The sequence below is a fragment of the Sorex fumeus genome, unplaced genomic scaffold, assembly GCF_029834395.1.
Source record: "Sorex fumeus unplaced genomic scaffold, SorFum_2.1 ptg000020l, whole genome shotgun sequence".
Classification (NCBI taxonomy): domain Eukaryota; kingdom Metazoa; phylum Chordata; class Mammalia; order Eulipotyphla; family Soricidae; genus Sorex; species Sorex fumeus.
In genome coordinates, this window is record NW_026606077.1 from 9,960,123 (window position 1) to 9,983,721 (window position 23,599).

Here is a 23,599-nt window from a genome sequence, read left to right on the forward strand (position 1 = left end):
CCACTCTCCATTCTCTAATCGGGGGTTTGTCTCTGCGAGTGTTCTTAAGCAGATTCGACCGTTTCCCTGCGTGAAATCCTGGATAGTCTTTCTCTGCATTTAGTCTCCAGTCCCAGTGTCCTGCCTTCCTCGACGCAAGTGCCCACTTCCCTGCTGGGCTCTGCTCCATCCACATGCCGCTCAGGCTATTTCCTCAAAAGCCACCTCACACTTCCTCTGTGCTGTTCCTCAGCCTCAAGTGTCCCCTCGCCACTGGGCAGTGACCGCCATCAAATCTGTCCCCGGCTCCTCTGAGGCCGTCAGCCAGTAGAAAGGGCTAGCCACTCCACCCTTCCACCCCTGAGCACAGCACGCCTTCCAGCCCGACTTCCCTGCCCCGCTTCCTCGGAGGGACACAGTATTCCCTGACAACTGGGTATTCCACTTCTTGAGGTTTGAAGCACTTGTGCAGAAATGCCTACTCCGGGGGTAGGGGTGAAGCTCCCAGCGTGAGGCCCCGGGCCTGTGTGCCCTACACTGGGGCAGGGGACACTTCTGACCCCCAGCCCCCCAAGAGTCACGTGAGAGAGACCAAGTGCCCCCCCCAGGAAGGTGTGGCCTCCATCTCAGCAGCCTAGGAGAGGAGGCAGGACCCTTCCCCTCGAGCAGCCAGCGAGCAGCGGCCCCTTAGCTCAGCCCTGCCCACCGGCCACCTCCCTGCAGGCCTGCTGCTGCTGTGTCCCCCTCAGAAGGGAAAGTGACATCATCCCTTGTCTAGGTCACACTGAGTGGCCTCCCAGGGAGCTTGCAAACACCCCCGCGGTTCTTGCTGGAAGCAGAGTGAAAGTCGTGTCCTGGGCTCGCTCCCTCCCACCACCACCACAGTCTGGCCCGGTGAGCTCTGGCTAAGATGGGAGGCAGGTGAGGGCAGGCCCTCAGAAGCCCCTCTCAGTGCCCTGCAGGAGGACCCCAGAGGGAGCTGGGGATCCACCGCAAAGCTGCAGACTCTCCTGCCCCCAAAGCCTCCCAGGGAAACTGCCCTCCGTTGATAAAGTACAGTCACAGATTCTGGTTGATTCATATATATATGTATATGTGAGACTACGACTCCGGCCAGGTTGAATGGTAAGTGCAGCACGATGCCTACATGTCTGTTAAAATGTTTTGCTGTTCCATCTTACCAAAAGGGCATCAAAGCAGGCACGGTGTACCAGCGTGTGCGGGTCTGTCAGTGATTCTTCTGGGGGCCAAGCACTGGGCTCGGAATCCTCCTGTCCACGAGTACGCGCCCATGAGTTCAAGATGGACCGGAAGGAGCTTTGATTCCATCCCCCGTCTCGGCATCACACTCAGGGCCAGAGCGGCCTGGGCCTCAGGCGGGATCCCAGTGTCCTGGCGGGCCCGGGGTGCCCCATGGCCCCTACTCGCTGCCGCCCCGCGCCTGCCGCCTCTGCTGCACCAGCTGCAGGTCCAGCTCCCGGAGCTGCTTCAGGAAGCCCCGGTTGGGGAGGACGCAGCGGTTCTTGGCCACCTGCTGGATGGCGTCCACCAGCGTCATGTTCCTGTGGATCATCAGGTAGGCCAGGACCAGCGTCGCTGAGCGGCTGCGGCCCATTGCACAGTGAACCAGGATCTTATCTAAAATGCAGAGGGGAGAAGAGGCAGTGAGCCCCCAGCAGAGAGCACGCGCTCCACCCGGACCCCCACAGCACCAAAGCCAAGAGGCAACAGCCCTAAAGACGGTCCTGGATGGGGGGCGGGGGAATATCCACCAGTCACTGCTGGTTACCCCTAACACTCTGTGTGGTGCCCCCAGGAGTACGTCCAGGGCATTCAGATGCTTCCCAGAGCATCAGGGTTGCAGGGAGGGCTGAGTTGCGAGCTCACTTTTACTCACTTTTGCGAGTCGCTGGCCCGTGAAATACTGTATTTAGTTAAAAGAACAAAAGAAAGGGCAGAGAGTGGAGGATGGGAGGAAGTACATCCTGGTAAATCAAATTGGTGACTCTGTCTCAGTACCTAAGAGTTTTCTCAGTGAGCAACGTGAGCCTGTCATGTCAAAGAAAATGACCGGGATTCGTTGCCAGTGATAACATGTAAGCTTCTGAGCAAAAATTCAAATGTTGGGAAATCCGCATCTATTACTGTCAGGATCATAGCTTCCCAACACTTCTGAGATCTTTCTCCTAAGATCCATGTGGCATCAACAATTTTTTTTAAGTGCCAATATTTGAAAGCATTATAAACCAGTATTTTCCAAATGACTGATGTGGGATATTACAAAATCCTGCATGGATAAATGATCTGTTCCAAGTGCAAGACAGACCAAGGGATTTTCATTTAACGGACAGATTAATGGATTTGTGCCTTCAAATTCCACATCACAACTAGCCCTTAAGAAGTTGTTACTTGTCAAGTTTTGATGTCACAGCAAAGAAGAATCGCTCCGTTTATCTGAGGAAGCTATTAATTTTCTTTCTCCATCTATGTATCTGACTTGGCTAGATCTTCTTCAGATCTGGAGGCGCAGAGGCCAGCCTGAGTCTTCCAACTGGACCCATCTGCTGGCGTTCAAGGGCACATCCACATGCTGCATCTCACTGCATCCTGATACGACAGTGAAGGCTTCCTCCACACCATCCCTGCTTTACAGTGGGGTGACGAGCACAGACAGAAGAGGCCACCCCAGAGCTGGTGCCATCACTAGAAACCATTCAAAGCAACATGACACTGAGGTCTCGCTGCATGCTAACCACCAGGCTGGGGACCGTGAGATTAATCTCTCTGGCCTTTCCCCCAAACCTCTCCCAGTGGTGTATAGCCCGATGGGACAGCTCAGGTGGCGGGTCTCTGTTCCTGAGGCCTGAAAGGCCTGCAAGAACTAGCGAGAAGACACTCAGGGCTGTCACTGGGTTTAAGCAGCATGGGCAGACTCCGAGCAGAGCTTGGCCAAGAAGGCTCCTGAGCTGGATGTGGGGGGATTCGGTATGGTGGGAGACAATTCCTGAAATTCCTGCACTTCCGTGATGGGTGTGGTGTAACAATGATTTTGGAAAGGTGTGAAAAAGCACCCCCCCGAAGTTTACAGTGATATCAACCAAAGCCACCTCAGCAAAAGGCGGGAAGTACACCTGGGAAGGGCTCCCTAGCGCCCCAGCCGTCACCTTCCAAGGGGACCATGCCCAGGACAGTGGTCAGGGCGGAAAGCAGGGCGAAAAGCACCTCCCAGCTGCTTACCCACTGAGCCTGGCCCCAGGTGCCTCCCCGCCCCACCCCACACAACTTTCCGGCTCCCAGAGTGGAATGTCTACCTCTGGCGTTCTAATCCCCAAAGACTGTTCCAGAGGCTGCCTGGCCTCTCGCCAGCTCTGTTGATAACTAAAGCGTTTCTTCCTCTCCTGGCAAAAAGGGTAATTCTTTCTGTCATGACTAAATACTTGAAACAGACGAAAGCTGTAATTCATTAAATCTTTTGGGAGCCTGAAGTCTGTGCAGAGGGGATACAGAGAAAGAGGGCGAGGAGACGGGTGGGGGAGGGGCGGGCTCTAGCCGGCGCCCTGTGAGCTGAAATTTTGGTTTCCTGTCTATTTTTTGGTGGGGCGCCTCCCAAGTAGTGCTCAGGCAGCACCCACCCCACCCCCGGCCCCCGCTCTGGAATTCTCAGCCTACTCAGCCAACAGTTCAAGGATGCGGCACTATGTGGGCCCTGTGGTGCCAGGAAGTCCCCAGCTCACCCCCAGGGGTGCTCACGGGCTCCCAGGACTGCACCCGCCAATGCACAGGAGGAATACGCAGTGCTGAAGATTGATCTGGTGTGGGCCGTGTGCAAGGCAAGCCCACCTGGAGCCCTGCACTTCCTCTCTGGCTCCTACACTGATTTTACAGCACCAGCAGCTTTATTCTCACACAAATGCTGTCAGTCATGGAGCTTGGCGCATGGCATCGCCTGTCCTCTGATACCAGGGCACGACTCTTCTTTGCCTGCTGCTTGGTACCATCCCACCAGGCCCAGCACTGCAGGATGAGGAAGAGAATCTGGACGAGCAGACAGGCAGGCTGCAGTTAGCCTGCTCCCAACATGCCCACACTAAGGACAGCAAAAGACTCACAGTCAGGCTTAGGCCCTGCCTGAAGGGGGTGCTGCCAGCACTGGCACTTTCTAGATCAATGGCTTTGGAACAAATCACGTTTTTTTTCCCTGCACTGGTGGAGGGATGGTTGTTCGATCATTGTATGACTGAAACTCAAACATGAAAGCTTTGTGACTATCGTATGGTGATTCAATAAAAAAATTTCCTAAGGTAAAATTTTTTGGGGAAAAAAACAATCAAATTTTGTTTTGAGTCACACCCAGTGATGCTCACGGATTACTCCCAGCTCTGCACTCAGCACTATATGGGATGCTGGGGACTGAACCCAGGTCCAGCACGTGCAAGGCAAGCGACCTGCCTCTTGTATCATCACTACAGCCCTGGAAATCTTTTATGTGACACACACACACCGCTGGTCCCCACCTGGGAAACACAGCATAAAATTCACTACTACATGCAGTAGAGAGAATCCACTCCGTCTCACGCAGGCCGTGGTTGCAACGCAGAGAACTGGCTCATCCGAGCCTCTCAGCAAGGAGCTGCAAGATGCTGGGACCCAAATCCTGAGCCAGATGGGGAGCAAAACGTTACCGAAAAACAAGTTTCACACAGTGGCTCTGTCATGATGACACGGGCTTTTTTCTTCAGCAAGGCTGTCTGATACTGCCCATTGTTTGCTACTTTTTTTTTTTTTTTACTTTTTGGGTCACACCTGGCAATGCACAGGGGTTCCTCCTGGCTCTGCACTCAGGAATCACCCCTGGCGGTGCTCAGGGAACTATATGGGATGCTGGGGATTGAACCCGGGTTGGTCTCGTGCAAGGCAAACGCCCTACCCGCTGTGCTATTGCTCCAGCCCCTCTACTCACTTTTTTTAAAGGCAGGGAGGGAGGCCGGAGAGGGTATATCAGGGAAGAAGGAGCTTGCCTTGTATGTGTCTGCCCCAGGTTCTGACCCACCACCACAAAAGGCCCCGCACAGCCAACCAGGAGTGATCCCTGAGCACAGAGCCAGGAGTAAACCCTGAGCACTCTGGGTGTGGCCAAAATATACAAAATCCAAAGCAAACAACAAAAAGCTGGAGGCTGGATACTGCACACTGATTTTAGGGCATGATGTTTGAAAAACATCTAGCTCAATTCAGTAACTCCACTTGAATTCCCCCAAACTCGGGGACCTGTTCCTCAATGTTTTGTCTTCACTGGTGACAGAAGGCAGGCCTCTGAAGCACTCTGGGACACTATGGACAATCCTAGTCCCCATCTTTTCCCTCCCACTCCTATCCTGACCAGGTGTACATTCTTTAAACAACCTCCTGTCTTGATTTTGGGGGATCTCCTCTGCCTGCCCCCCGCTACCTTGGGTCCTGCTTTTCTCGGAAGCATGTAAAGACATATCTCTCCCCAACAGTTCAGTGCTTAAGGAAATCCCCAGGAAAAGTGTGTTGTGAATTTTGAACTGGGGTGCAGGTCAGTACCTGCTACCCTGGGAAGGAAGACTCTTAAACAATCTGAAAAAACATAGGGTAGAACCAGCTTAGAAGCCCAAGAGAACAAACCTCTGCCCCAAGCAGACTTCACTTATTGGTTTATTAGCACCTCACTCAAAACAGATGTGAAGGCAGCTTCCAAAGCAAGCCATTTAAGAAAAAGCATGAACACAGGTTGGAGAGAGAGAGCAGAAGTAAGATGCTGGGCACCCTTAATGTGATCCCCAGAACATGGTCCACAAGCATCACCGGGTTCTGAGTACAGAACACAGAGCCAGAGGCTGCCCCTAAGCACTGTCAGTGTGGGTCAGAGAGAGAGAGAGAGAGATTGAGAGGCAGTGATAACAATATCTTCTCTTTGAAGTCTTATGATATTTGCCCTGCAGTTTCTTGGAAAATTTCATTCAATGAAAACCACATTGATTCCCCTCTGAGGATACACACCAGGAACTGTCCAGGTGACCCAAATGGGTCCCGCAGCAGTCTTTGTCAGCACTTCCTTCTTCTGATGAAGAATGAGGAGTTCGGTTGTTTCAGAGCTCGTAACCAGCTGAACTGCCTCACCTTCCCTGACATTCATGACCTCCTTTTCAGCAAAGCCACCAGCTGCTCAAAACTAGGGCAGAGGAGCCTTGGGTGCAGCTGAATGACAGAGAAAAATCCCGCTGGCCTCTCTGTGGCTCTGTGTCCCCGGCACATCTGGGCCTCCAGGACACTGGACTCCACGACTTCAAGGACTATTTAAGAATCACTGAGGGTGGTGGGGAATTGATCAGAGGTGGGTGTGCAGGTCCCCTGGGCTGGTTCCTGGCCTGAGAAATGACTCTCCCGCACCCTAGGGACCGCCTTTCAAAGACAGTGTGCCAGGTTGGCTCCATGGGCAGTGGTGGATGAAACTACCCCAAGAAGAGCAGGAAAAAGCGAGAGCAAAGAGGAGCCGCCCGGCCTTTTGTTCAGACAGTCCATCAACACCTCTTACATCAAGTATAATAGGAAACATACGCGAGGGCCTGGCTTGATGCCAGGTTGTGTGTTCCTGCCTTTCCAATGCACGAACAGACACAACCAGCACCCCCCACCCCACGGCCTGCAGGCTGAATGCACACCATCTCCAGGGTGCAGAGGCCGCAGGAGGGATGCCTCGGCTGAGCAAAGCAGCATTTGTGTTAGTCTATGACTTGGGGCACAGGTTGCAAATGGACAGCCCCTGGATTTCTTTTGTTTGCAGCATTTTAAAGAAATTTTCTGTTTAATGCCACCACTTCCACATGGCGATTTTACAGTTACGTCCAGACCAGTGGCTTTTCCTGAGAGGTTGTTCGGATCAGCCACGTGGGTCATGATCCTCAAAAGACTAATAGTGGCAGTTCCCCTAGGGAGGGGAGGCCCCTCACCACCTGGCCCCAGCACCCCTCAGAGGGCATCCCTCACCAGGCCTCTCCCTGGCTTCTGAGCCCCTGGAAGTCTTTCAATACGCACGTGGAAAGAGCACTGGGAATCCAATCCACCACCTTCTAGATCCGCCCTCTGACCCAGCCGCGCCAGCCTCTGCCTCTCCTCTGACTGGTGCCTCTGTTTTGCCCTCTTTTTTTTTTTTTGGCTTTTTGGGTCACACCCGGCGATGCACAGGGGTTACTCCTGGCTCTGCACTCAGGAATGACTCCTGGCGGTGCTCAGGGGACCATATGGGATGCTGGGAATCGAACCCGGGTCGGCCACGTGCAAGGCAAACGCCCTACCCGCCATGCTATTGCTCCAGCCCCCTGTTTTGCCCTCTTGCTCTTTTCTCTGCTATGAATTTTCAACCACCTGCTCAGGGGCCACTTGTTCCTTAGATGTTCAGTGATGTACCTAGGCTGAAACTTACGCTCATTCTCTTCTCAGCCAGCAGTGGGGCAGACTCTAAAATGGGGTGCCAGGAAGGGAAAACAAGCTGTCCCGTGAGGACACTGTAGAGTTCAAAGTTGGAATGTCTGTTTTCCCTCTGGGGGCTGGACACTTGACGAGGCGGAGATGGGGGGGGATGGGCTCCACGGTGCTCGACCCTGTATCAAGCACATCTGAGAGCCCGCTGCATGGGTGCTTTGTGTGGGTGACAGAGAGGTTCATCAGAACCTTTCAAGGTAAATATTCCCATCACCAGATGAAAGAAACCAGGCTCCAAGCAGCTACACCATTAGTAAATTATGTGTGAATCTGAACCCAGGCCTGTCTTTTCCAAAGCCCACCAAACCCTCAGCTCTTAGGGTGAAGAAAGAGTCACGGCAAAGTGCATGCATTAAACAGAAACTGAAGGATTGAGTTGTTGTAGTTTTGGATTTTTTTTTCATGTCAAATATGTTTCCCATTAACTTGAAATGCCCTCGGGTGAATTTGACCTCATGGTGATGAGTCAGAGTCCAGTTGCTTTTTGATCCTGCCTGGAAACCCAGAACGTACAGAACATAAAAGATTGGCCATAAACAGACCCATAAAGAGTGACTTTGAAAGGAGGCGTCACCCCGTCCCAATGCAAACTTCAGTGCCATGGATTTTTTTCATTGGACACTGCTCTGCAGAAACAAACTGTTGCTCTCTGGCCAGGGGTGGGGCCATCTGAAGCTGGATGGTTCAGTGGGCAAGATCCAGCAACAGGAGGGCTGAGTGCCGGTGGGTCTCATAGTCCCAACTCCGTGTGGTGGGTGTCATAGTCCCAACTCCGTGCACCAAGAAAGGCCTCCTGTAACTGGATCCCCTGAATTATGAGAGAGCCCCATAAACAGGAACGCCACATGGGGCTGAAGTCAGAGCACTAATTAGGGAGATGATGTCCCTCTGGCCTCTAGGGAACGCAGCTCAAAGGCGCCTACAGGCCTACAGCAAGACCTGCGGATTGTCTTACCCTGCTGCATTCCTACACTTCGCTCCAAAATAGCCTTGGAGCCTCTCCCGGTTAAGACAGTTGAAACTGCATTTTCAGCACAGGCTCTAGCAGCAGCGCGATGAGAAACGTTAGGAAACTGGGGCACTAGGCGGTACAAAACAGACTGGCATTCTGCTGGCGTTTGGAAGGACGCAGTCACCAACTTTCTACAAGTTTCCACTCGGAAGGAGAGCAGGCCCGGGGAAAGTGGGGCTGCAGGCAGGAGGCTCTGAAATCCCTCCCCAGCTCCCCACTCGAACCCACGAAGGTCCGTGGGGCTTTTTGGTCAGATGCGCTTGCTCCTGCAGGGCTGAGGCCTGGCAGTGTCTAGCCTTCCTGTCGTTCTTTCGCAAAGCGAGATTCAGGGCACGGCCCTCTCCTGCGAAGCCCACCAACAACGGGACAAAGGACGTCTGGGTCCACTGCACAAACCCCCGGCCCGGCTGCGGGCCTGCGAACGTCGGGGGTGGGGGGGTGGGGGGCGTGGAGCTGGGCCGGGTGGGCCGGGTGGGGGGGGAGGGAGGGAGGTGGCGGCCGTGTCCAGGCTCTTACTGCAGTCGGAGCGCAGCGCCGCCTCGATGAACGCGGCCGCCGAGTAGAAGAAGACGCTGAGGTCGAAGGTCGGCAGATCGTCGGCCTCCACGCCGTGGTACTCAATGGGCAGGTCTCGGTAGTAGTCGGGGCCAGTGTCCACGTTCCAGCGACCGTGCGCCGCGTTCAGCACGTGCGTGAAGCCCGCCTTCTGGAGCCCATAGCGGTCCAGCGCCGTCGCCCTGCCGAGGGAGAGGCCGTGGGCAGGGCCCGGCCAGGGTGCGGGGCATAGTGAGATCTGGGGCGGGGCATAGCGGGATCTGGGGCGGGGCATAATAGGACTGGGGCGGGGCATAGCAGGATCTGGGGCGGGGCATAGTGGGATCAGGGCGGGGCATAGTGAAACTGGGGCGGGGCATAGCGGGATCTGGGGCGGGGCATCGTGGGATTAGGGCGGGGCATCGTGGGACGGGGCGGGGCATAGTGGGATCAGGGCGGGGCATAGTGGGATCAGGGCGGGGCACAGTGGGATCAGGATGGGGCATAGTGGGACCGCGGCGGGGCATAGTGGAACTGGGGCGGGGCATAGCAGGATCTGGGGCGGGGCATAGTGGGATCAGGGCGGGGCATAGTGGATCTGGGGCGCGGCATGGGACTGTGGGGGCAGGGGCAGGGCTGGTGGGCGGGGCAGCAGGACATGGTGGGCGGGACGGGACTTGATGGAGTATGGGTGGGGCATCAAAATGTGGTGGGCGTGGGTGTGGCGGCAGGGGACGAGGCTGGTGGGCGTGGTAGGCGGGGGCATGATGGGGTGTGGGCAGGGAGGAGCAGGCATCAGGGTATGGGGGTGGGGCGTGGGACCCAAGAGTGCAGCAGGAGCTGGGGCCGCGGGCATTGCTGACAGGTGTCAGATGTTTAGTTCTGTTCAAGGTATGAGGGTGCAGACTAAGGCAGGAGCAGGAGGTGAGTTCACCCACCCCCATCCCTTTTTTTTCATGCACCAGATCTAGAAGGGGATTTGTCCCCTGAGGCCAGATGCCTTGAGAGGCCACCAGAACAACTTGTTTCTCTGGCCACCTTCTCAGAGTCTCGGAAACTGGCTTTCCTCTATACCCTTCAGGTGTCTATGAGGTTTGGAGGTCAGGGTGAACCCTGTTCCTAAAGGGTTTAAGACCAGTCTTTCATTGTGGGGCCTAGGGGTGGGATTGAGCAAAGTTCTTGTGCTGGCCTTCACAGCACTGGTGAAACGTTGTTTATTTGGGCAAAGCATTAGTTGCAGAAGAGTTATTTGCTCAATCTGTTACTTGAACAAATTTTCCCAAGTTCCCTGGAGCTAACAATGAAGTTACTTACTGGTTCACACACAGCCTTATGTTTTTAGCCAAGAATGTCCAGGTATTAGAGTCAAGGCCTGTCGAAGTAGGTGGGTGGCGTTGGACCATGGACAGAGCTAGGCCCTCAGAGGGAGCAGGCGTTTTCTGCCTGGATCTTGGGGAACAGACTTTGAGCCTGCCTTACAAAAGGGAGTCAAGGACACATCAAGCCAACAAAATAAAATGACCCACAGCTGAAGAAGCTAGGACCTACGAGATGAAAACCGGAGCTAATAAAAGCCTTTCAGGAAATGTTTGTCATGGTCTGTAATCAACTATTTATCCCCAAATAGTGATTTAGAATGTGCTCTGAACCAAGCACTATCCTAGATGCTGGTGATTTAGCAGTGAACAAGTTAGTCAAGATCCCTCAGGAAGATTAGATGCTAATGAGGAGAGCAAATAAGCAGCAATTGGATAAACAAGATAATTCGAGGTGAGGCAAGAGCTCAGCAAAATAACAGTGGCTTCAGGTAGGGAACTCAGGAATGCCTCTTCTGGGAGATGGTATTTAAGCTAAGACTCAGGGATGAGATGGAATTAGGCAGATGATTGGAAAGGAGTGTTTCATCCAGGATGAGAGAACTACAAATAACTATGAACAGAAGGGAGTCAGGCTGAGAGACCTACAAATATGAAGAACAGAAGGGAAGAATATGGCCACAGTCGCAAGAGTTTGGGTTTACTCAAGAATGGTGGAATGTCACAGTTCACAGAAGATTTTTCAGGAAGGGTGAAGATTGATGACAGTTTTATTTTTATTATTTTTATTTTTATTTTATTTTTTGCTTTTTGGGTTGCATCTAGTGATGCGCAGGAGTTACTCCTGGCTCTGCACTCAGGAATTATCCCTGGTGATGCTCAGGGGACCATATGGGATTCTGGGAATTGAACCCGGGTTGGCCGTGTGCAAGGCAAACGCCCTTCCCGCTGTGCTATTGCTCCAGCCCCTGATAATGGTTTTAAACATCAATGGGCTGATATGAGAAGGCACAAGTGAAGGAAAGAAGTCTGTTGGCTGCCTCAGTGGTGTAGCCAAGAAGACTTGGACTGGAGTGATGTCACAGCAGAACTGGCTGAAGAAATGGGGTGAGGGACAGGAAGGCAGGACTGGTTTGGCCAGAGTATTTATTGGCTATGAGGGGAGGGTAGAGAAGGGCTCCACAGCAATAGAGCAAGCTTTATTTGAGAGGTGATTAGATACCCTGACCCATCTTGGGGGATCAAGTAGAGCTATTGACAGTGTTTGAGGAAAGGTTTTCCCATGTGGCCTTTAGGACATCTTCCTCAACAGTGTTGTTTTTTCTTTAATTTTTTTTGTCACACCTGGCAATGCACAGGGGCTACTCCTGGCTCTGCACTCAGGAATTACTTTTGGTGGTGCTCAGGGAACCATATGGGGTGCTGGGAATCAAACTCGGGTCGGTCACGTGCAAAGCAAATGCCCTACCCGCTGTGCTATCACTCCTGCCCCAACAGTGTTAATACTTCCACAGCCTATGGAAAAAAGTGACAGGACTCTGAACCATAATAGTAAGTCATCAAAAGTGGCACTGCGCTGTAACTGAGGGCTCACTGCAAGGCCCTGGTAACAGATGTGGACAGAACTCACCATACGGCATCAGTGACAGGAAACCTGAACCAGAATCTTGCCATGGTCCTGGGTCAAGGGTTTGTGGCTGGTTTCATTTGTGGCTGATTTCCTGGGACTTTCTGTCTGCCCTGTGAGGAACCATAGTGGAGTCCAGAGCTTGGGAAAGAGTTACCTGAACACAAGCAGTGAGTGATCAGAAACATTTGTAAGCAGCCCGGTGGGACTGAGAGGGGGTGGTGCGGAGCTCCAGCCCTCAGTGCTGCCATCCTGATTATGGAACACCTTCTGCTTTCAATTTTTCTTCTAAAAGGTCTGTTTTTCATTTTTTTCTTCTTGTCTCGAAGTATGTATACAGCGAACATTACGCTTTGGGGACATAGGTCTGTGCTTAATTAGCATCTCCACTAATGCAGCCCTTCTTGCTGAGTGGCAATCAACCTCACTTTGAGGTTGAGCTCAGTGGAAAAATTAAAATGAACTATCCTTGACAGGAAGTTCCTATCCACCATAAAATCTGTGCTCTCTGAATTCAGCAGCTGACTGCTTGGAGAAACCAGGGACTAACCAGAGGACAACTAGAACTGACCAAGGACTAACCAATAACTAACTAGGACCAACTAGAGCTGACCAAGAAGTAACCAGGGACTGACCAAGAACTAATTAGGGACTAACTAGGACTAAGCAGGGAATGACCAAAGATACTAACTAGGACTAACTAGAACTGATCAAGGACAAACTGAACTAACTAGGATGGACAAAGTACTAAGCAGGGATTAACTAGAACTTTGATAATGCATGGGAGTTTATGACAATGCATGGGATAGGTAATAAAGCACAGGCTATGTAAAAATGCATGGCAGTGTATAATAATTCATGGGGTGGATAATAATGCATGGGATGAATAATGCATAGGGTTGTATGATAATACATGAGGTGAGTAATAATACATGGAAGTAGATAATAAAGCATGGGGTATATGATAATGCATGGGGGATGATAATGATGAGGATGGGAGATAACACATGAGGGATGATAATGCATGAGGGTGAGCAATAATGCTAGGGGTGGGTAATAATGCATAATGTGGGAAATGATGCATGGAGGAGGATGTTAATGGGGTAGGTGATAATGCATGGGGTATGTGAGAATGCACAGGGTGTGTAGTAATGCATAGGGGTATGTGTAATTATATGGGGTATATAAAAATTATGAGGGTTTGTAATTATACATGGGGTCTATGATAATGTACGGCAGTGTATAATAATACATGGAAGTGGGTGATAATACATGGGGGTGGGTGATAATACTAGTGTCTAATAATTCAAGGGACGTGTAATAATACACAGGGGTAGTTAATAGGCAGGGAGTATGAAATAATTCATAGGTGAAAATGCACAGGGGTGTGTAACAATACATGGAGATGTGAAATAACGCACTTCTGTTTGAGTGTGCGTGAATGTGTGTATAATAATGCTTGTGATTGTGTAAAAATGCACAGTGTGTGTGATAATGTGCAGGGTATGTGAAATAATGCACAGGTGTGTATAATTCACAAGGCTGTGAAATAATTCACGGATGTGTAATATTTACACAAGGATGTGTAATAAGTCATGAGGGTGGGTTATAAGTTGCAGGGACGTGAAATATTGCAAGGAGGAGTGTAATGATCCAAAGGGGTGTGAAATAATTCACAGAGGGTTGTAATAATTATGGAAGTATGATTCTCCCCTAGAGAAAGCCCATTACAAAAATGTTTTTCCCAATAAGCTAAGGTCCTCATCTTTAAAAGTCTAACCTGGATAGATTAAGATAGTTAGACATCTGGCCAAAGAATGTGTTCTTCTCTAAGATGATTACTGTCTCTAAACAATAAATATTACATGTGAAGGACAGCAGCTGGGGCTCTGTCTATGAAGCTGTTAGCCCCCTGACCCCATGCTTTTGCCTCTCTTAGTTTTGTCTCTTTTCTTACTCCTCAAGGATACCCTGATTCTGGCCTGTTCGCTGAGAGTCAATCCCTGGCAGCCTGAGGCCCCATCATTCAAGCACAGAGCTGCATAACAGGCCCTGGTGCTGGCATCAGGCTGCCCATAGCACAAAAGGGAAGAGATTTCTCCCTGATCACCGTCCGCCAAATCTTGCTCACAGAGGCTGCCCTGCCGAGAATTTGCAATCACTTTGACATTCTCCAGGATGTTTCTCCTCCTGCTAACTCCAGGAAAAAGAGAAAGAGAAAAACGATTTTGCTAAGCAAATGAAAGATGGGAACAAGATTAAAATGAGAATATTTAAATGAGAGAAACTTAGTTCTTTGGAGCATACTCTAGCATTTTTGAAGCACCCATTTAGGGACTGCTGATTGATAAGAGGTGATGAATTATTCTTATCTCATCATTGACGCGAGTCCCCAGCTCTCTGGAGGGTAACACTTGGTTAACCTAATTTGAATCTAATTTGAATGACTTAAAAGTAATAAAACAAGTATGTGCTTGAACCTAATAAGGCCTAATTTATTTAATAGAACATTTCTTAAAGAATTTCATTGTAGAGCTGGAAGAGACCTTTGAAAGCATCCCTTTATTTTACAAATAAGAACCTGAGTTCCAGAACAGTAAAATGTTTTGTCAAATGCCACACATAGTGGCCACCCACATGGGGGCTGGACCCTGAGATCTTTGTTCTAGGCCTTGCTAACCTCACACTTTGCACCTGTGGTAGATTTTAGATCCCAGCCAAGTAGGGGGAATGATCAGGGAGAGTGATTCTGGGAGAGGAAGATGTCCCTAGGGAAGTAGGCCCAAATGTCCGGCTGATCTGCCTCCCACTCCTGTCAAGTTTCCTAGGAAGGACTTCTCTGCCCACCCAGATTGGGAAGCAAGGGGGACGTGGAGTATCTTTTGACGAAAAGCTGTACTGGAGAAAATACTTGAGAAAACTGGAAACTGGCAGGCCCATGTGTTTTTGATGTTACCAGAACAGTGTCTGTGGAAAGAGTTGGTGCATGTGCTAGAGAAAACCCACCCAGGGGTGTCTGCCTGCCCACTGGCCTTGGGTTGATAATAAAAGTTTGCTCCTGGGTGTTTTGGGAACCAAGCATGCTCCTAGCACTCAGTAAGTAAAGCATAATGACTTTTCTGACACCTTCCCTTCACACTGTGAGTCAAATTTAAGTGTGCGCTGTAGTAAGTCAGAATTAATTTGTGGGATCCTCTTCTAGGGAAAGAAATGAAGTTCAGAAAGTTTGAGAGACGATCCCAGGTCAGAGGGAACCAGTATGTGACATGGTGTCTCCAGAGTAGATACTCAGCCCTGGAGAGAAACCCTGGAGAGAGAAGAGAAGACCAGACACTCCTCGGGGGTCAGTCCAGGCCCTGACAGATCCTAAAGGTCCACTCTGCTCTGAGCTGGAGGCTGGGGCACCAAGGATGTCCTCAACCTTGGGATGTGTCTAGGAGGGAGGCTGAACAGAATGAGGACAAACTCCACATCTCCTGGCTTTAGCTCTCAACCCCAGGCGCAGGCTGACCATATACACTGACCGTGGAGCCTTCCTGAACTCGTGTGTGTGTGTGTGTGTGTGTGTGTGTGTGTGTGTGTGTGTGTGTGTGTTGGAGCTTGGTCAGGCAGTGCTGGAGCAAATTGAAAGGACAGTGGAATGTTTTGGGCTGGAGGAAGCAATCATGCCCATGGCATCAAACCGCCTCATTTGGCTGTCTAGTGAAAGGACAAGTCTCCCCTGCTGATTCTCTCTGACTTTTGGAATAAAGTCCTGTGGCTGCCATTCAGTCTTCCACAAGCCTTCATATGTCTTCTCTAATTTCTCTCTCTCTCTCTCTCTCTCTCTCTCTCTCTCTCTCTCTCTCTCTCTCTCTCTCTCTCTCTCTCCCTCTCTCTCCCTAACACTAATCAGAATAACATTTGTACTTATCAATTTGTACTTATCAATCACTTTGAAATTGACAAAACACTTTGACTTTCTGGATTTCTTTTCATCTCAGTAAATTTATTTTTCACTCCCAAAATGTTCTCAGTGGTTCCAGGTGCCACTCCCAGTGAGACTTAGCCAACTGGGTCAGAGAGTTCAGTGGTAGGTGCCAGGTGAGGTAGTTCTTTAGTATGGGGGGGAGGACCATGGTCCCCTTGAGGGTGCTGAGGGGTTGCTAGCACTACGCCTAGTGGAACTCAAGGAGCCGCGGGCATGTAAGGCTGGTACCCCGACCCTGGAGCTCCTTCCCTCAGTAACCACTTTTAGAGAGACCCTGAAAGTTGAAGGTTCTACCCAAGCGTGCACCCTTGGAGTGGATGGTGGCTGTGATGTGTGTGTGTATGTGTGTGTGTGTGTGTGTGTGTGTGTGCCCTCCTTCCTGATAGTTACTGCCCACATTCCAGGGCTTCTCTTCCTTCCCCCATTAAGAGGAGGCCTTGGCATAGACTTGCTTCAACCAGAGGACTGAGCACAGATGTGGCCTGCATCACTCCAGAGGCTTTGCCGGTCTCTCTCTCTCTCTCTCTCTCTCTCTCTCTCTCTCTCTCTCTTCTCTGCCAGGAGACTCGCCACAACCCAGTTAGGACTGGCCACCATGGACATTATCACATGAGTGAGAAATAAAACACAGTGGCCGGCTGCCAAGATGTGGCGTGACTGCAGGAGGCAAAGTCTGAGTTGACGACCTCTCAGGAGATCAGGGATTAAGCCTCTGTCTACACAGCAGTAGACAAGTGACTTAATCCCAGCCTCCTGAGAGGACACTTTGGGCCACATTTATTCCTTACAGTCCAGGTATGGCATCCACTGTGGCTTTTCTTCTCCCTCTCGCTCTGCCTGGAATTCTGTGAAAAGTCTACCATCTTGGAAGGGTTATCAATACCTTTTCAGGCGAGTCTTCCTCAGAGCCAAGCTTCCCCTTGGCAGTGCAAGCGCGTCAGTGATATGCAGTCACAACTTGTTCCTCAGGATCACACAAGGAGCTAACTGGCAGATGCACCCCTGCAGTCCCCCTGCCCGTGTCTCTGACGGTCTCCCCTTACCTCTCTTTTCCTCAACTCTTAGCTACTTTATCTATGTATGTGGGCCTCCCTTGACATCAACGATCACTTCTTTGTAGAATGGTGAGATCCTGGTAGTGAATCCGCAATACAGCTCACGGAGGATCCTGATGTATTGGGCTTGAATGCCCTGATTGGCTAGGGCTTCAATGACCGCTTCCGTCTCAACAGAATCAAAGGCCTTCTTTAAATCAATGAACGTTAAGCAGAGCGGCATCTTGAACTCCCGAGAAACCTCAATGAGCTTGGTTATTGTGTGGATATGGTCGATGGTGCTGAATCCTTTGCGGAACCCTGCTTGCTCGCATGGTTGTCCTTCATCTAGTGTTCTGCCAATCCTATTCAGGATGACTCGAGTGAACAACTTGTAGATGACAGACAATAGGCAGATCGGGCGATAGTTGCCAATGTCATGGATGTCTCCCTTCTTGAACAGTAGTACGGTCCTGCTGGTTTTCCATTGGGACGGAACCTTGCATTCAGACAGGTAGCGAGTGAAGAGCCGAGCCAGTGTATTGATGAGTACTGACGGCAGGTTCTTCAGGTGTTCAGGTCTGACCTTGTCTGGGCCGGGTGCTGTTTGTTTCTTTACCGACAAAATGGCGTGTCGGATTTCGGAGGGGAGAACGTTGGGAACAACATACCCATCCTGTGGAATTTGGTATGTTGGCAAGAATTTGGTATGTTGGCAATTTCGCTGATGTCAAGAGAGGGGTGCGGCAGGGTGATACCATTTCACCGAAACTCTTCAGTGCCACCCTCGAGAACATCATGCGACGACTGGAATGGGAAGGAATGGGAGTGAAGATAGATGGTCGGCAATTACACCACCTCCGCTTTGCTGATGATATTGTTTTAATAACACCAAACATCAGCCAAGCGGCACAAATGCTGGCCGACTTTGACCGTGAGTGTGGAAAGGTAGGACTACAGCTGAATCTTACGAAGACAATGTTTATGAGAAACAGCCTTGTTCCTGACGCCCCATTCGCTCTCAATGGAACGACCATCTCCGAATGCAACAGCTATGTCTACCTAGGTCGAGAGGTCAACATGACAAATGACCTGGCACCCGAGCTGCGCAGGAGGAAGAGAGCGGCTTGGAACGCCTTCAAGAACGTCGAAGAAATAGCTAAGAGGACAAAGAACCTCCGGCTCCGGGCACATCTCTTTGATTCCATTGTTCTTCCTGCATTAACATATGCCTCAGAGACCTGGGCCCTTCGCAAACAAGATGAGAACGCCATTCAGGTCTCCCAAAGAAGAATAGAAAGAGCTATGCTTGGAATATCACGTTTCACTCAATTGAGAGAAAGAATCCGGAGTTCTGACATCCGTCGACGATCAAGGATCAGGGACGCTGTCTCATTTGCCAAGGTGTCGAAAATCAGATGGGCTGATCACGTAATGAGATTTAAAGACGACCGTTGGACTAGAGCTGTTACTGATTGGATTCCACGGGATGTCAAGAGACCGCGTGGCCGCCCACCTACCAGATGGTCAGACTTCTTCCTGAAGATCATGAACGATTGGTTTGAGGCCCTTCATGTTCCCGGAGCGAACAGATGCCATTGGGCTACACTAGCACGCGACAGGGACAAATGGAGACGTTACTGGCGCCCGCTCGAGCAAATCGACGACTAACGGGAAGTTAAGTGATTAAGTGAAGTGGGCCTCCCTACCCAGGACCTACTAGGGTCATACCTGGTACAGGGTTCAGAGGCATGCATTGTAGGGGATTAAACTCAGGGCCTTTTGTGTGCTTTGGGCTACCTCCTGGGCTCTGAAAGTGTAACTTTCCTTATCTGACTCATTGATCTTGATTTGGGTTTGAGTATAAATTCTACCACGTATTGGTTTCTCTGACTTCAGTTTCCTCCTTGCAGCTCCCATTATCTCCTAGGAAGGCACCAGTCAATTCTCTGCCCATAGGCTGGCTCCTGGCACCCCGCCTTCAGGCTCAGGTCATTCTCGCCTTCTTACAGGGTATCTATAGGAAACCTGTAGGAACCCTAATGGAGACTCCCTCTGTATCCCTGTATAAATATAAATTGTCTTTCCCTGGATGCTTGTAGTTTTCTGTCCTTTAGTTCTTCTTTAACACCTTAATTATATTACGTTTGTGGCATTCTGTTTTGGATTATTCTATTTGGGACTCTCTGCGCTTCTTGGATTTGAGTACTTAGAAACTTTCAAAACTAAGGAAGTTCTTAGCTGTTCTTTCCTCGAGTGGAGAGCCTACCCCCTTTCTCTCTTGTTTCCTGAGGCCCGTGTGATGGGATATTATTTCTTTTGATACAGAACCAGAGGCTTTTTACAGTGTTTCCACATTTCAAGATTATTTTTTCTCCTTCAGGAGTTGGGGGATACTTTCCAATTTACCATCTCTACCAACTGTTTTTGTCTTTACTTGTTTAAGCCCTTGTATTGTCATCTTTAGCTTGGCTATTGTATTTTCTTTTTGTATTTTCATTCACGCATGAATGAAGTCCCACTTCTACTCTATGTACTTAATATACATCAGTGCTAGCTTCATCAAATCATTATTATTTTACAGTAATCATAAATTTAGGAGTTTAACTTCACAGCCCGATGTGTATGCAACACCCACCACGGTGTATGACCAAAGTTCCAGTGAGTTTCCTCTACCAAAAGACCCCTCCACTCATTCCTCCCTCCTCTCCTTTTCCCTCTGGAACTACTATCGTTTTTGCTGAGTGGAAGAGTTCATTTTGTTGGGTTTTACTAGTTAATTTGCTTTATTTATTCCACATGAGACTATCTAATAATTGTCTTTAATGCCTATACTTTGCACCCAGCATAATCAGCTCAAGTTCCATCTATTTAACAGAATGGTGTTCTGTGGAGGATCTCGACTGCCTGCTCCCTTCCCCAGACATCTCTGTGGCTTTGAGATTATTGCATGTTGGGCCCTGTGAGAGATGCTGCCTCAGACATAGGAATGCCGGGATCCCTTCGAGTCAGTGTTTTCAAATCCTTTGGGTATATTTGGCTGTTGTCTTTTAAAAAAATCCATTAATTCCGCCTAAAGCTGTTTTAAATGTTTCTGTTACAAATCTTCTAGCACTTGTTTATAAATTTTTATGTTTTTTATTTAATAGAATTTTAAACTTGTTTAAATTTTTTATTGTTTAAACTTGTTCAGGCAACTACCCGGTTCTATTCCATTTAAACCTTTCCCTGTATTTTTGCTTTTTTTTGGGGGGGTGGCGGTCACACCCAGTAATGCTCAGGGGTTCTACACTCTTGGTTCTACACTCAGGACTTTCTCCTCGCAGTGCTTAGGGGACCATATGGGATACAGAGAAAGAACCCAGGTTGGCCATGGCCTACCCCCTGTACTCTGGCCATCCCTGCATTTTTGGTCCACTTCATCATTCATGGTAAATTCCTCAGTTCTCTCATTTTGTTAGTTACTTATTAGTTATTGTCTCCTCTTGTGCATAGATTTGACTCTCTCCCTGGCTTGCTTGTGCCAGCTTTGGTTCAGATTGTGGGCTGGGGGTGTGAATCTACCATATTTACCCAGGACACTGTGGCATCTGTTACTTTATACAGTCGCATTCCTGAACCTATTTAGGTGACTGGACGTCTAGTGCCAACATGGGGTAGAAGCCAATGCCTGTGATGGGGCTGGTGGGGAGGGGACGGTGGAGATCCGCAGGTTCTCCCCGCTCAGGCCAATCCCACAGTCAGGGCTCTTGCAGCTGCTTCAGGTTCTCAGTTACCCTCCCCTAGGATCTAGTCCTGACTGAAGGTTCTGCTGCTTTCAGAGTGGACATAGAGGGCTGGACAAACAGTTCAGGGAATAAGATGTTTACCTTGCTACAGCTGACCCCTCTTTGATCCCCAGTACCGCCTATGATCTTGAGTCCTGCCAGGAGTAAGCTCTGAGCACCACAGTCTAGTTTAAACCCAGTCAGAGCTGCAGGCTCAACAGTAGCCCCGGGTCAAGCAGTGAAGGTGAGTCCTGAAGCCTGTGTGTTGTTGAGCCTGTCATTTGACTCAGGTGCTCTGCGTTCTGAATAGAAAAAGGAAGCGCCTCAGGCGAACGCAATCCCAGGTGTAGGTAGACTTGGCCTACGAGCTCTGCTTCACATTTCCCCTCTGCTCTCCAAAGGAAGACCTCCATTTGGGGGCTCTGGACGTCTGTCTCCCTCTGTCTCAAAAGTTCCCCTAGAGCTGGAGTAACAGCTGGTAAGGCGATTGCCTTGAATGCAGTCAAGCCAGGTTTAATCCCCAGCACCCTATGTGGTCACCACCAGGAGTGATCCCTGAGGAGTAAGCCCTGAGCACTGCCAGGTGTGGCCCAAAAGCCAAGAGATACTTTAAAAAGTCAGCGTGTCCCAGAGGCAGCAGCTCTGAGCTTACACATCCCCCACACGTCCCTCTCTGTGTTGACCATCTTTCCGCCCCCCTACTGAGACTCAGCCCTGCAACTTCTCCTTGGCTCTACTTCCTAATCTTGAACCAGAGTGATCAGGTGACCTCTCTCATTGGACCATCATTGTGGTGAGGATAAAATGAGCTCATGTATGTAAGACGGTTGGTACAGAACCTGGTGAATCCAACAAATACTGGCTTGCTGATGATTAGTCTGAGTTATAGGAGGTATTTCCCAAACCTTGGTGCAGTGGGGAATAGTCGCCACATTTAGAGAGGGGAAGAGCACCCTGAAGTTTGCTAACCCACCATGCTTCTCAACATAGTTTCATGTGCTCCGGGGCCTCTATCTCAAAAACTGACTTTAGGGGAAAGATAGTACAGCAGGTACTTGCCTTGCATGCAGTCGACCCAGGTTTGATCCCCGGCATCCCCTATGATCTTCCAAGCCCGCCAGGAGTGATCCCTCAGTACAGAGCCAGGAATAATCCCTGAGCACCTCCAGGTGTGGCTCAAACTTCCTTCCTCCCACCCCCCCCCCCCCAAATAAAAGTCAAAACTGACTTTGTTCCTGCTGGGTTTGCACCCAGCGCAGGCTACATTTCCCAGCCTCCTTTGCAGCTAAGGGCTGAGAACATCCCAGGTGCAGTCTCCCTGCGGAAGGAGGCCCTCTTGCTCTTCCTCTCCCACTGCCTTCTTTCAGAGCACTCCTGCAGGTAGCAGCTGGAGCTAACACACTCCCCTCAGCAACCTTGATGAAGACAGTGGGTGGCAGAGCAGAAGCACGGGAACTGAGTCCCTAGTCCCTGGAGTCTCACCCAGTCCCCACTTGTCTTCTTCTGAGCCCTTTCTGACTGAGAAAGAGACCTCTCTCCCTTAAGCCCCTCACCGGAACTTTCTGTGTCATGAAAATAAACCCAGCACTAACCAGTAGTGTAATCACAGAACAACTCAAAAAAAGTTGTTTTTTGACTTTTGTGCTTAAAGTTTTGTTTAAAGAACAAAAATGGTGGGGTAGTAAGGAGTAAGGCTAGATAGGGGAAAGTGGGGGCGGGGGGGGAGGGCTGGCCACCTCTCCCTGAGCAAGGTCAAAGGTGAGGTTGGCCTGGTCACTTACTCATCCCCAATGTACAGCTTGGGCCAGACCTCGTTGACATGGGTGTACTGGGGGCTGCCCTTCCAGAAGAGCCGCTCCAGCTCAAAAGCTCCAGGGGTACAGTATGCGTCGCCCTCTGTCTCCGCCTCTGCCTCTGCCATCAGTTGCAGCGTCTTGTCACACGGGTAGACGTCCTTGGGGTCTGTCTTTGCTTCTCCGGATGCCATTTTTGGAACCACAGGATTTTCTTTCCTTTCTGCAGCTGGTCAGGAGAGAGGGGCAGGTTTGGGGTGAGCAGGAGGCAGAGGCAGGGAATGCGATGTTTGGAATCAGGGATGGGCCAGAGCGATAGCACAGTGGGTAGGGAGTTACGGCCGACCCGGGTTCAATCCCCAGCATCCCATATGTTCCTCCTCCAGCACCGCCAGGAGTAATTTCCAAGTTCAGAGCGAGGAGTAACCCTGAGCATCTCTGGGTATGACCCCAAAAGCCAAAGAAAAAAGTAAAGAATAGGGGAATAAGCTGATTTGAAAGTCCGGTCAGCGTTTCCCAGCTGTACTTCTTTCCCTTGTCCCAGGCCTCAGGGTAAACGAGGCAGGCAGTTAGACAAGCCTCTCGAGGAGGGCAGTTAGACAAGCTCTCCCAGCCCCTGGGTCCAGCTGGAGTGGGCTACTGCGGGTTTGCTGGACCAGCATGGGCTGTCTCTTGCTCCTCTTCCCTTAGGTTTCTCTCTTCTTTAGTGCCTGCTTTTTTCTGCAATCTGCTGGCTTGGCTAGAGCGATAGCACAGTGGTAGGGCATTTGCCTTGCACGCAGCCAGCCCGGCCGAGCCGGGTTCGATTCCTCCGCCCCTCTCGGAAAGCCCAGCAAACTACCAAGAGTATCTCGCCCGCACAGCAAAGCCTGGCAAGCTACCAGTGACATATTTAATATGCCAAACACAGTTACAACAAGTCTCAAAATGGAGACGTTACTGGGTCCGCTCCAGCAAATCGATGAACAACGGGAGGACAGTGACAGTGACCCAGTGACCCTTCTGGCTTGGACCATTCGATCCTGAATAGAGAAGCACAGAAGGCCCCTGACGTTGCAGCC

General features: G+C 50.4%; 1 protein-coding gene across 1 annotated transcript; it reads right to left on the reverse strand.

Moving 5' to 3' along the window:
• Window positions 1-1,399: 1,399 nt before the first annotated feature.
• DUSP29 (dual specificity phosphatase 29) lies at window positions 1,400-22,769 on the reverse strand. Its single transcript, XM_056113384.1, has 3 exons — window positions 22,527-22,769; window positions 9,014-9,234; window positions 1,400-1,617 (listed from the first exon to the last, which is right to left on the reverse strand). The coding sequence occupies exons 1-3, from the start codon at window positions 22,730-22,732 to the stop codon at window positions 1,400-1,402; spliced, it is 645 nt and encodes a 214-aa protein (XP_055969359.1). The 5' UTR covers window positions 22,733-22,769.
• Between the last annotated feature and the right edge of the window lie 830 nt (window positions 22,770-23,599).